The following is a 12,478-nucleotide window of genomic DNA, read 5'->3' as shown; positions in this document are numbered from 1 at the left end:
CTTCATACCACTAACACCTCTAATAACAAAATATGTTTCGGCACATTTATGATGGATTACCAAAATATCATCTGGTTATCAAGATGCTGTATTTATTTTTGCCCATCCTGTTTTGCAACTGTCTAGCTCAGTTCTGTGTGTGCTTACAGGAGTTCAAGTTCCTGGGTCAGTGCCGCTCTCCCTCCGTGTCCCCCAGCAAACAGGCCTCGTCTGGGGCTGTGCCGGGCCAGGAGCTCAGCCTGTTCCAGCTCTACCTCCAGGGAGGAAACCCCTTTGAGATGCACATGGAGCAGAAGGACGAGGAGAGCGAGGATGTGCTAGCTTCTAACGGGGTATGTTCGGCTTGGCCTGTTGTAGCCACAGCTGCCCTGGGACAGACTAACAACCACCACCAAGCACTCAGTCTCACACCACATTCACACTAGGCAAAGTGTCTTGCCCACAGACACAACGACATCACAGTCACCGTGACAGCTCCGACCCGTCTTCTGACATCTGCAATTCTATTAGTCGGATGGATATACAGACGTGGACAAAATTGCTGGGACCCCTCTGGTAATGAAAGAAAAATCAACAATGGTTACTGAAAATCAATGGAAATCAGACACTGTTTCTGAATTGTTGTTCAGTAGAATAAAAAAATAAAAAAATAATGAAACTGGCCTGGACAAAAATGATGGTTCCCCTAGAAAAGGTCATAAATACTTGGACAATAGGAATATGTTAAACTTCAGTGTGTCACAGGTTCTTCAAACTTGTCCTGAGTCAGTCTGTCTGTTTAAAGGGAGACATGTGTCATTGTGCTGTTTGGAGACATGATGGACACAACACTGAACATGGAGCAGAGAAAGAGAAGAAGAGAACTGTGTCAGGAGACTAGAAAGAAAATGATAGACAAGCAGGTTAAAGATAAATACAATAATATCTTGAGCCAAAGTAGACTTCATGTGAGGACACCACTGCTGAGAGAAAATCATAAAAAAGTTAAACTGGAATTTGCCACTATGCATACTGACAAGTCACAAAACTTCTGGGAGAATGTCCTTTGGACAGATGAGACAAAGCTGGAGCTCTTTGGCAAGACACATCAGCTCTATGTTCACAGACGCAAAAATGAAGCAGACCAAGAAAAGAACACTGTCCCTACTGTGAAACATGGAGGAGACCTGGTTTTGTTCTGGGGCTGTTTTGCTGCATCTGGCACAGGGTGTCTTGAATCTGTACAAAGTACAACGAAATCTCTATTAAGGTATTTTGGAACAAGAAGTGTTGACTAGTGTCAGAAAGCTTGGTCTCAGTCATAGGTCATGGGTCTTCCAACAGGATAATGACCCAAAACATTGGACTGTTCTGAAGTGTTCTTCTGTGAGCCCAGATCTCAGTCCTATTGAGCGTCTGTGAAATGAGCTGAAACATGCTGTCTCTTCAAACCAGAAACAACTAAAACAGTTTGCTCACGTGGAGTGGGTCAAAATACCTGTTGACCAGAACAGAAGTCTCATTGACAGTTACAGAAATCATTTGTTTACAGAGTTTGCATCAAAAGGTTGTGCAATAAAATATAAAGTTAAGGGTACCATCATGTTTGTCCAGGCCAGTTTTATTATTTTGTTTTTTTCTAATGATTCTGTTGAACCACAGGTAAAAAGCAGTGTTTGATTTTTGTTGGACATTTTTCAGTAAATATGTATTATTGCTTATGAGTTATTTCAGTGATGATTGTTGATTTTTCTGTCATTGCCAGAGGGGTACCAACAGTTTTGTCCATGTCTGTAAATAGGAAGAGTACTATATTTATATTATATGGGGTATTACCATAAACGTTTCAGTTTGTTTTTGACGCTGTAAGTCCCCCCATCCATTTGCACTGCACATTAAGTTACTCCCCCTTCAGAGCACTATCACAATATAATCAGCGTGCCTGCCACTAATGAAACTGCTGCTGCACAGCAATTTAAAAATGGGGCTGTGTCTTTGTACTTTTTTCATTGTTAGGAATGCAGTTAATATACAGCAAGCTTACATTGTGTTATACTATTTTAAAGCATGAGTTTGTCTAAATGTAATTTGCCAGTTTGTCCCTACAGGCGAATGTGAATTTGACTACAATGTAGGAAATTACAGGTTCAAAAACAACAGGAGAATTATAACATGCAATCAGAATAAAGATAAATAACTTAAAAGATTTAACAATAGATAAAACCACTGTCAGCAGAGTAAAGATGTAAAGACGCAAAACACAATAAGTACAGTGTCTCAGACTGTGGTTATGAAAAGTGCAGCATATGGATAGATTAAAGTGCAGTTAAAGTGACTTCAGTATGTTCTATTTGTATTGGCTCTGGCTATGATTATGGCTCTACATTACAGCATATGTTGACTGTTACCTGTTGGGTTTATGCTGCAGTATGAGTCAGACGAGCTGGAGAAGAGCGTGTACCAGGAGTATGACAGTGACAGTGACGTCCCAGAGGAGCTGAAGCAGGACTACGTGGACGAGAAAACTGGAGATGCCCCACTCAAGAGGTACAGTCTGAACCCAACCTCAACCCTAGTGCTTCTGTGTATGTCTGAGCTCGATCCTGACCTGCGCAGTGGCAGAATAGAGGTTATGCGTTGATGTCATTTTACTTGAAAAATGCTCCTCATCATTCTGACTGAACAGCACTACAGGCAAAATATGTTTCTTTGCTTTTTTTGGCCTAATTTTTGTCCAAACACTCAAAGATGTTGCTCAAGTTAGCTTTATATGTCAAAATGGAAACTTGAACGTAATTTCTCTGTTGTTGTTGTGATTAGCTAACAATAGGCGGTGATAAAGGACACTTCAACTTGCCCCACATCAATTAATCTGCTCACCACATGGACTCAGAAACAAGTGATTTATGGAGAGAAAGAACTGTGTCTGATCCCAAAACCTGTATCAATGATGAAGTGTAGGCTGCAGTCTCTGTTATTCATTTGTTAACTGGTTTTCTACTGTTGACTTGATTTTCCTGTTTTAGATGTCAGGTAAAAAAAATAAAAATATTTAGCAGCGTTATAGAGTTTTATACTTGTTATTAGACTGTAGTAGTTCTTTCACATTCTAGAGTTTTGAGATTTACAGAAGAAAATATCAGGGCACACCATTGCCAGCCTTTCTAAAAATGTAGAATGTTGTGGTGTTATCTGCATTACATCCATAAGCGCTAAAAATCTAAACTCCCACTGCTCACACTCGAGAAGTTCACAGGCACTGCTTAAACTGATTAGTGAAGTTTGGAAACTCTCATTTGTCGTTAAATATTGACTAGTATTACTCTTGCCAAACATATAAACAACAACCATTTGTCTGTGCTGTCTACAAACATCAATAATTCATGTTTTTATTTTGCTGCCTCATTAAAATGAATGGGCTAGAATATGAGCACCAGGCTGTGCGCAGCAGTTCTACACGTCCTGGGAGGGTCTCTAATAGTGTAATAATATAATAGTGATTAGAATGAGCTGGCCTATGCGATCATGATAATCAGAAAGAGCTTGGTAGGATTCATTTATCACTTTGATGGGCAGTGGCCAATCCTGTGGCTTACTGTCCTTTCACCTGTATAATTAAAACATACTACTACTACTACTAATTTACAAGGCTATTGTGGAAAATAGTTTGGCCTTAATTTAAGGTAACTGTATACTAATCAGATAAACTCTGTACCACATTTCGTTTTATCGAGTTTATGATGAATATTTTCAGTAAATACAGATATATTCATCATAAACTCGGTGATGACATCTGCATTCAGAGAGTGTAAGAGCAGATTTCTACCCTGAATTCTTTGTGTCCAGCCTCAGTTTAAAACTATACGTTCTTAAGATATGCCCTTGAACACAACCTATATGTTCAAGTTAAATTATATACAACTTAACTTTGCAGCATCTTACACCTGCAGTTTGTGCTCTTTGCACAGTCTACACCGTGGGTCTTGTCTGGTGTGGTAGATCTGGGCCTCCATTTCTTGAGTGCCCAGGGCCTGCTCCTGAGCAGCCAGGATGAGCCTCTGTGTGTCTTTCGGACCAGCTCTCTCAAGCCATTGGTAGGATTTCTTGATATCAGCCACTTCAGTTATGTTCCGGTGGTTCGCCCCATGTAGGGGCTTGTCCTGCCATGATGGTCCCTCCAGCACCTCTTCCTCTGGACCCCACTGTCTGAGACATTCTCTGAGCACCTCATCTGCCGGGGCCTTGTCCTTGATGTACTCAAGGAGCTTGGATGTTTCATCCTGGACAGTGGTTCCCACACTCACTAGTCCTCAGCCTCCTTCCTTCCAGCTTGAGTACAGTCTCAAGGTGCTGGATTTGGGATGGAACCCTCCATGCATGGTCAGGAGCTTTCGTGTCTTAACATCTGTGGTCTGTATCTCCTCCTTTGGTCAGCTTATGATTCCTGCTGGGATCTGATCACTGGCAGGGCGTAGCTGTTGATTGCTTGTGCCTTCTTCTTGCCATTGAGCTGCTTCTTAGGACTTGTCTCACTCTTTGCAGGTATTTGGCTGTAGCCTCTTTCCTTGTTACCTCTTCAAGGAGCCATTTGCTTGTGGGATACCAAGCTACTTGTAACTGTCCTCAACGTCTGCTATTGTTCCCTCTGGGAGTACGACCCCCTCTGTGTGGACTACCTTCCCTCTCTTTGTCACCATCCTGCTACATTTCTCAAGCCCGACTGACATTCCAATGTCTGTGCTGTAGATCCTGGTGGTGTGGATTAGTGAGTCGATGTCTCGCTTGCTCTTAGCGTACAGCTTGATGTCATCCATGTAGAGGAGGTGACTGATGGTGGCCCCGTTTTGAGTCAGTATCCGTAGCCAGTGCGGTCGATTATTTGGCTGAGGGGGTTCAGACCTGTGCAGAACAGCAGTGGGGACAGTGAGTCTCCCTGGTATATGCCACATTTGATGGACACTCGTGCAAGTGGCTTCCCATTGGCTTCAAGGGTGATTTTCCACAACCGCATTGAGTTTGCAATGAAGGCCCTTAGAGTCCTGTTGATATTGTACAACTCCAAGCACTGAGTGATCCATGTGTGTGGCATTGAATCGTAGGCTTTCTTGTAATCAATCCAGGCAGTGCACAGGTTGGTCTTACGGGTTCTGCAGTCACGGGCGACTGTTCGGTCAACCAGAAGTTGGTGTTTGACTCCCCTGGTGTTTTTGCAAATGCCCACTGTGCTGCACTCATGTATTGATCTATGTGCCCATTTATCTTAGCCGCAATGATGCCTGACATGAGCTTCCATGTTGTGGAGAGACAGGTTATTGGCTGATACTTGGATGGGACTGCACCCTTTAAGGGATCCTTCAGGATCAGGATCGTACGCCCTTGGGTGAGCCATTCAGTGTGAGTCCCATTCTTTAGCAGCTGGTTCATTTGTGCTGCCAGGCGCTCGTGGAGAGCAGTGAACTTCTTTAACCAGTATGTGTGGATCATGTCGGGACCTGGTGCGGTCCAGTTTTTCATACCTGAGACTCTTTTCTGGATGTCTGCCACTGTGATGGTGACTGGATTCTGTTCAGGGAGGTTGCTGTGGTCTTCTCTAAGATCCACCAGCCACTGTGCATCTGTGTAATGTGGTGCCTCCCTCTCCCATGTGCCTTTCCAGTACCTCTCAGTCTCCAGCCTTGGTGGGTCTGCTCTGGTGTTATTATCCTGCCACTGAGCGTACACTTTCGCCGGTTTATTAGTCTGGCTTCAGTATCTTGTGTGTACCTCTTTAGGCAGCTGGCCAAGACATGGAGCCTTTGTTTGGCAGTTTTGAGGTATAGCTTCAGGTATGGGCATCTGGCTGCCCATACTTGCCCGGACCTCTCCCCATTTTAAGTATACGTATCTACATCAATACATACTATTGACTTTACATTACTAATTGATAAAATATAGTAAAATATAAAAGTAGTAAAATAATAAATAATAACACCCTAATGGGGTTGTCAGAAGTATCAAAGGTCAGCTCAGATACTATAACTAGATCATAGAAGCTGGTATTTAAGCAGGTATCGATACTATAGACCTATTGACAGGACAGAAATGAGCTTTTCCTGAATGTGTTTAGGATGATGTTGAGCTGTATCAGAAGTATAAGAGCACATAGACTAGTCTGCACCCATGGACCAGTATGGAACCTATCTGGACCACTGAGGATTACACACATATAAAACCACATGGGAATAGAAAAGAAAGTAATATTGTTTAATGCTGAAAATCATGGTACTTCAGTCAGTATTGAGAGTTTATTTCTGAACAAAATCAAATTTTGAATTTTAGTAATACTCTCCAATAGGGGTGGGCGATATCTCGATATTTTAAATATATCGAGATAGTTTTTAAACTCAATATGAATTCTGACATATCGTATATATCGATATAATGCTTATATTCAATTTTGATTTCACCGCTTCGCTTGTTTACCTTCTCACTACCGCCGTGAACACTGAAAGTTGGTGCCAGTGAAAAGCACCACGAACCTTCCACCATTTATAGACAAAACCATCAACAGCACATCCTCATATTCCACTGAGTCATGTCCTTTAGCCTGAAAAAAGCTAAACAAGCTGAGCTGCATGAAAAGTGCTCTGTTTATGCAAATTAGCCATGCGCCTAAGTTTCGTTTCTGTAAAATGTAAACACACGTGCGCAAAACTGCATTAAACACATTATTATCTCAAACGGGCCGATGTGGCTCTAGAGTCGTTATGCTTTATATATTGTGAAGTATAAATTTAGTATTGTAAAGTCTATTTATGCAGAAGATCTTAATTAATAATCTGCTACAGTGTAACTTGTACAATAGTTTTTGGAAACGTTGGGTTCGATCTACAGTGGATTGTGGGATTAAACCTCAGAGCTCCTTACTGCTGGATAGGAACATGGATCTATTGAAATAAGGAACATCCTGAGCTTCCTCTACTAAAGGAGCTCACGGTTATGATTATGATTATGGTCTGGATAACAGAGTTAATGCAAAGATGAGCTTGTGCTGAGTTGTTTTATTTATGAATGAAAAGAAAGAAATATGTATTATTTCATTTATTTTACAGTTAAATGATTATTTATGTAATTAGGGTTTTTTGTAATCTTAAATGTTCCTATATGAACTGCCGACCTCTTACACTTCAATAAAAAAAAAGGACCTTGTGGAATTTGGCAGGTATGTTTTTGCAGTTTTCAGTTTTAGGGGGTTATTTTTTTCTTGAACGTATATCGAGATATATATCATATATCGCGATATAGCAAAATATATCGAGATATATTTTTTGATCCATATTGCCCAGCCCTACTCTCTAATAACTATATAGTATTTGATTTTTGTTGTTGGTAAGTCTTTAAAATCACCTTTAAAATGTTAGTATGGTAATACGACTATTACCTTCTAGACTTAGTATCTCCAATCTCTACTTTACAATGAGATCATTAGAACTTAAAGAGCGGGCTGCGGGTGTGCGGACATGCTGTTATATATAATATAGTAATATATAAAGACACTATATTCAGTGACGTGTCCATGTCATGCTCCCTGTGAGAATGTTAATCCTCCATTACTGTGGGTCAAACGGTTCACTGCCCCGCTGCTGTGACGCTGCTCTTCTCTCTATAACTGTCTGCAAATGGCTTCTGATTCTGTAATTACATGTGTCTGCGCTGGCTGTCAGAGCGCAGGATTAGTCTTGTTAACACATATTAGAGACCTTACACATTTCTCACGCATGTGACCTCTGACCTCTGCACAGCATCTCCCGGGAAACCATCCGGAGCAAGAAGAAGTCTGACTACAACCTGAACAAAGCTAATGTGCCCATCCTGACCAACACCACGCTCAATGTCATCCGGCTGCTAGGTGAGCCTGCACACTCTGCTGTTAGCATACAGTATCTTACTTTAAAACGCTTTAATATGCTTGAATATACTATAATATGCTTTCTGGAGGCTCTTTGACCCCAAGAAACAACTTACTTACTTACTTACTTAGATTTTTGAAGATTTAGTTTGGGAGCAAGATCATATTTAAAGGGCAAATATTCTACATTATGTGTTATGTTACTGTGTGTATTTCTTAATATGCTCTTGAAAACTTTTCTTTGGCATTTCATGTTTTAGATTAGAACTTAAAAATATAACGTGTCACCACTGAAAAAGCGTTATTAAGTAAGTGTTAGCCGCTTGTTTGTGACATAATAGTACAAGCATGCAGTTGTAAGGAAAGTTATTTTAAGGCATAATACTCTGGCAGTTATTTGTTAATGTAAAAACTGCATGAGACCTCCACACTATTACCTATGACATTCCAATTCTGGGAGATCAGAAGCCAAATGTACTTTGATCGCTCAGAGGGATAGGATTTTGAAAACGACCAGAATACAAAAAATACAACCGCAGATATGTTTTTGATGAAGAAACAATGTTATAACATGGTCAAAAGCTCAAAATGGTCTGTTTTGCATCATGAGGGTAAGGTACACTTTCTCTTCATCTGAGCCATCTCCACCCATCTCCTTGATGATCTTGAGTTAGGCTTGGTAGCTAGCTGATCTGAGCCCTTTTAATAGTAATAATAAGCAAGTAAGTAAGCCTTTATTTATATAGCATTTTTCACAGATTAAAAAAAATCACAAAAAGAGTCTATAGAGTCTGGCTCACAGAAGGCTAGGATAGGGCTTTAGTTTAGTTTAGTTTAGTTTAGTTTATTTGTTTATTTTTCAGGGGCAATGTACATAAAAACATTGAGCTAAACAAAGAAGTCATATGCTTGTGCAGGTTATAGCACAATTGCTCATTTTCACCTTCTGTCTCTGGACAGGTTGATGTCATAAATGGCGTACATGTCAATAAAATACAATACAGTGTATAGTGATGCAATCATTCATCAGGTCAATCAATCAGTAAAACTATAGTCCCATTCGGTCTCAGTCATCACATAATTATCACATCCATACATTATTTACATATTTACAGTTCATATTGCTGTATTCATACAGGGCAGATTACTGTGTACAGGTTTGATTGGTTAAAAGCCATTGTTTGGTCAGGCGTGCAAACATTTCATGATTAGTACATGATATAATTTCATGTGGGAGGCTGTTCTAGAAGCTTATGGCTCTATATGAGAATATTGATTGACCAAATGAGGTTCTGCATCTTGGAACTCTACACTCTCCTCTGGCTGTGGACCGTGTAGCTCCATAATTTGGGGACCACAGCCTGAACACACACATCCCCCTGCTTTTAAATTGGATCTTTGGGACGTTCAAGAGACCCTAACCAGAGGACCGGAGGGTAGCTTGTTTATCTACTTATCTGTCTAGTGTGTCCACCACAGCACTGTGGGTGACAGAATGGCACCCTCACCTTGCAGCAGCAGTTTCCTAGTTTGTACTCGGGCCATGTGAGCACTTCTGTTTCCACAGTCTCCTTATGTGCGTGAGCTTCCTCTGCCCACTCTGGTTTCCCCCAATCCACCTACAGTTTTGGGAGACAAAGGGCGTCCTGACTAAGAATAGCTCAAGATCTGGAGATGGGTCTCTGCTTCTAACAGTTTGCCCCAGTAACACTGAAGGATGGGCCAAAAGCAGAGGACACATTGTATGCATGACTTAAGCTCACCTTACCCTGCAGACGTGGGGCCCTGTGCTCAATATAGTGTGTCTCTCCACAGGGAAGTACATGCAGATGATGAATATTCTGAAGCCCATCGCGTTTGACGTCATCCACTGTGTGTCCCAGCTCTTTGACTACTATCTGTATGCTGTCTACACCTTCTTCGGCTGCAATGACACGGTAGGTCCCCCTAATGTTCTAAAAGAGGCTAGGTCATCTGTCAGGTTCAATACATGCTACATCATGCTACCTGATCATTTCTATTAGTGACTAGACCCAGGAACTCACTGTACACAAATCTGCATCTTAACAGAGAAGACATTCAAAATTCTGCCAGTTTTTGTTTCATGTGGCTAGGCCCAGTAATTACTGTGCTAAACCAGGTCAACAAATCGGACAGTTAAACAGCAAATTCTACCATACCAATTCAAGTTTAAACTAGAAGGATCCTGGCATGTTGTCATGTCACATAATGGGTCATTTATATGTTGGACAAGATCCACCATATAAATGACCCTTCACAACATGATGAGTCATATCTTTTCTCAGACAGTGCACTTGTTCTACTCCACGTATGGACTAGACAGCTGCTTAGCTCTTACATACACTACCGGTCAAAGGTTTTAGAAGACCCTAATTTTTCCAGTTATTTATTGCAATTCAAGGTGTGCAAGTCCAATGAAGAGTTTGAAATGGTACAAAGGTAAGAACTGAACAGACAGAGATTTAAAAAAAAAAGATAAACAATACAAAACAATTCCAAGCTCTGCCAAAACTGCCTCAGGAAAAAAGAACAAGATGGTAAACTTGAAAACCTGGAGTGTCCAGCACAGTGTCCAGACTTAAACCCCATCGAGCTGGTTTTTGGGATGAACTGGACAGAAGAGTGAAGCAACCTACAAGTGCCACACAATTACGGAACTTCTGTAACAGACTTGGGAAGAACTTTCTAAACAATATTTGATTTCTATTGTAAAAAGAACAAGCCATGAGTGTGTTCAGCTGTTCTATCTGCTAAAGGCGGACACTTTCATCAATCAAAAGTTTAGAATATGTTTTGGTCAACAGTAAGCAGTAAACAGTAAAAAAAAAAAAAAGGAAAAAGTGTGGTGTTCGAAAGCTTTTGACCAGTAGTGCATGTTGTTGGTTAAATCCATGTGGTGACTTTTTATGTCAGCATTTTCCTTCTCCATACCGTACCGTGGTCTTGCGATAATTTACAAAAATGTTTAAATTAGAATCTGTGGTGTGACTTAGAAAATGGTAAGAGAGAGATACAGTTGTTTTTATAATGTAAAATTGTGTGATTTCTCTGCACTGTGTTGTGCCCTGGTTAAAAAAGGTAAATAAAACGACTTTATAAAACCTAGTTATTAGACATTTTGTGAAGACAAGTTGTTTGTCAGTTTGATGGTTCATACTACAGTCTTTCCTCGAGTGAATTCAAAACATTCACTACAAAACACATATCTGAATGTCTGTCATATACATTGCAGTTGACTCTTTTCACAAATGGCTCTTTGGTGTGGTAAATGCACACCGTCTCATTAGCGTGCTCCCTCACAGCTCCGGCTCGGAAAATGCTAATGTTTCCCCTGCTCTGAAAATGCTAATGTTCCTTGTGAATGTTTGAAAGGGTTCATATGGTGGCAGGTCGCTCGGGGCACTGCTCTCTGTACCCTCTTCCCATTGAGATGGAGAAGTTTGACTTTCTCTTTTGCATTAATATTCTAAAGGTAAATAGAGGCACGTTTAGAGAAGCCAGTGTATGGCGCTGAGGCTATGCAGAGTTAGGCACCAGGCTGCCCTCAAAGAGCAGACACTCAAGCACATATTCACAAGTACATGTTCTACGTGTCTGGAAACAGTCTGAAGACACATCATTTGAGATATGTGTAGAGATTTTGTTATTCAGATGACATCTCAACATTCTTGTATAGAAATCGGCAATACATTGTAATAATATTACAATTTACATTATTTTATTATCACTCAGGGTGACAAGTTCAAGAGCTCAGACTAGGAGAGGAGCTAGCTGAGGGGTCTCGGGCACCAGGACATGAAGGAGGGACTACATCTCTTTTCTGGCCAATTTGCATTGTAAATATAAAATGTTTCCAGGCCAAAACATATATTCATATATGTTAAGTTCCACCTTTCTTTTAAATCTGAAATAATTCTTACCCCCGGTAAGTGCTCGTGTTCCCCTGATTTGGAAACACTCTTTTAGAACACAAACAGAACCTACTGGCAAATTGAATTAGTTGGGCTCTCCTCAGAAAGCAGCTGATCTGGGTGACACATGTGCTGGTTTAGCAGGGTTTATGGGTTCACTGTTGTGCTGTGTGTGAGTGAGGCACAGCCAGGACTCATCTTTCCCCTCCTACAGCTAATGGACAAGTCCACATCCGCCACATGAGGGAGGGCTTTAGGACGACCACACCAGTCTGAGTGACCATTTCTCTGCCACTCTCTGTAGCTATCAGCACTGAATACACCTGACAAAATAAAGAAATATTCCTTTTGGGTAATCATTTTGCCTGGAGAAAGTGATTGAACCAAGAATCCATATCACCCAGCCCCTGTCTTAAAGATTATATATTAGGCAAAATTGATTCTTGCGAGCTTGAAGACATGTTTGTAATGCTGTTGCCTCATCAAAAATATACCTGTAGTTGTGTTTTGTTTCATTCTCAAATGTTTAAGTCTGTCTACATGTCCAAAGATCAAAATTTTCTGTTCCAATTTGTGATGTCCATGTAGTGTTTGTTTTAAAGTTAAGTGCTACAGCATTTTTACCTTAAGCTGAGTGGAGAGCGGCAATTCCAGGGCTGAAATGAGCCAAATGATTCTA

At 40.8% G+C, this 12,478-nt stretch overlaps 1 protein-coding gene across 2 annotated transcripts in view; it reads left to right on the top strand.

Moving 5' to 3' along the window:
* The window catches only part of vps50 (VPS50 EARP/GARPII complex subunit), a 90,971-nt gene that overhangs the window by 40,922 nt on the left and 37,571 nt on the right, over positions 1–12,478 (top strand). For both annotated transcript variants that reach the window (XM_020920700.2, XM_055157012.1), the window contains exons 18-21: positions 150–332; positions 2,408–2,526; positions 7,761–7,867; positions 9,683–9,804. In XM_020920700.2, the coding sequence (XP_020776359.1) occupies positions 150–332; positions 2,408–2,526; positions 7,761–7,867; positions 9,683–9,804 (531 nt within the window). The remainder of the gene's footprint in view (positions 1–149; positions 333–2,407; positions 2,527–7,760; positions 7,868–9,682; positions 9,805–12,478) is intronic.

Source organism: Boleophthalmus pectinirostris, unplaced genomic scaffold (genome assembly GCF_026225935.1).
Source record: "Boleophthalmus pectinirostris isolate CB_2022bp ecotype Guang Dong unplaced genomic scaffold, ASM2622593v1 HiC_scaffold_21, whole genome shotgun sequence".
Lineage (NCBI taxonomy): Eukaryota > Metazoa > Chordata > Actinopteri > Gobiiformes > Gobiidae > Boleophthalmus > Boleophthalmus pectinirostris.
The sequence above is the reverse complement of the archived record's forward strand: the minus strand, read 5'-3'. Positions and strand labels throughout refer to the sequence as shown.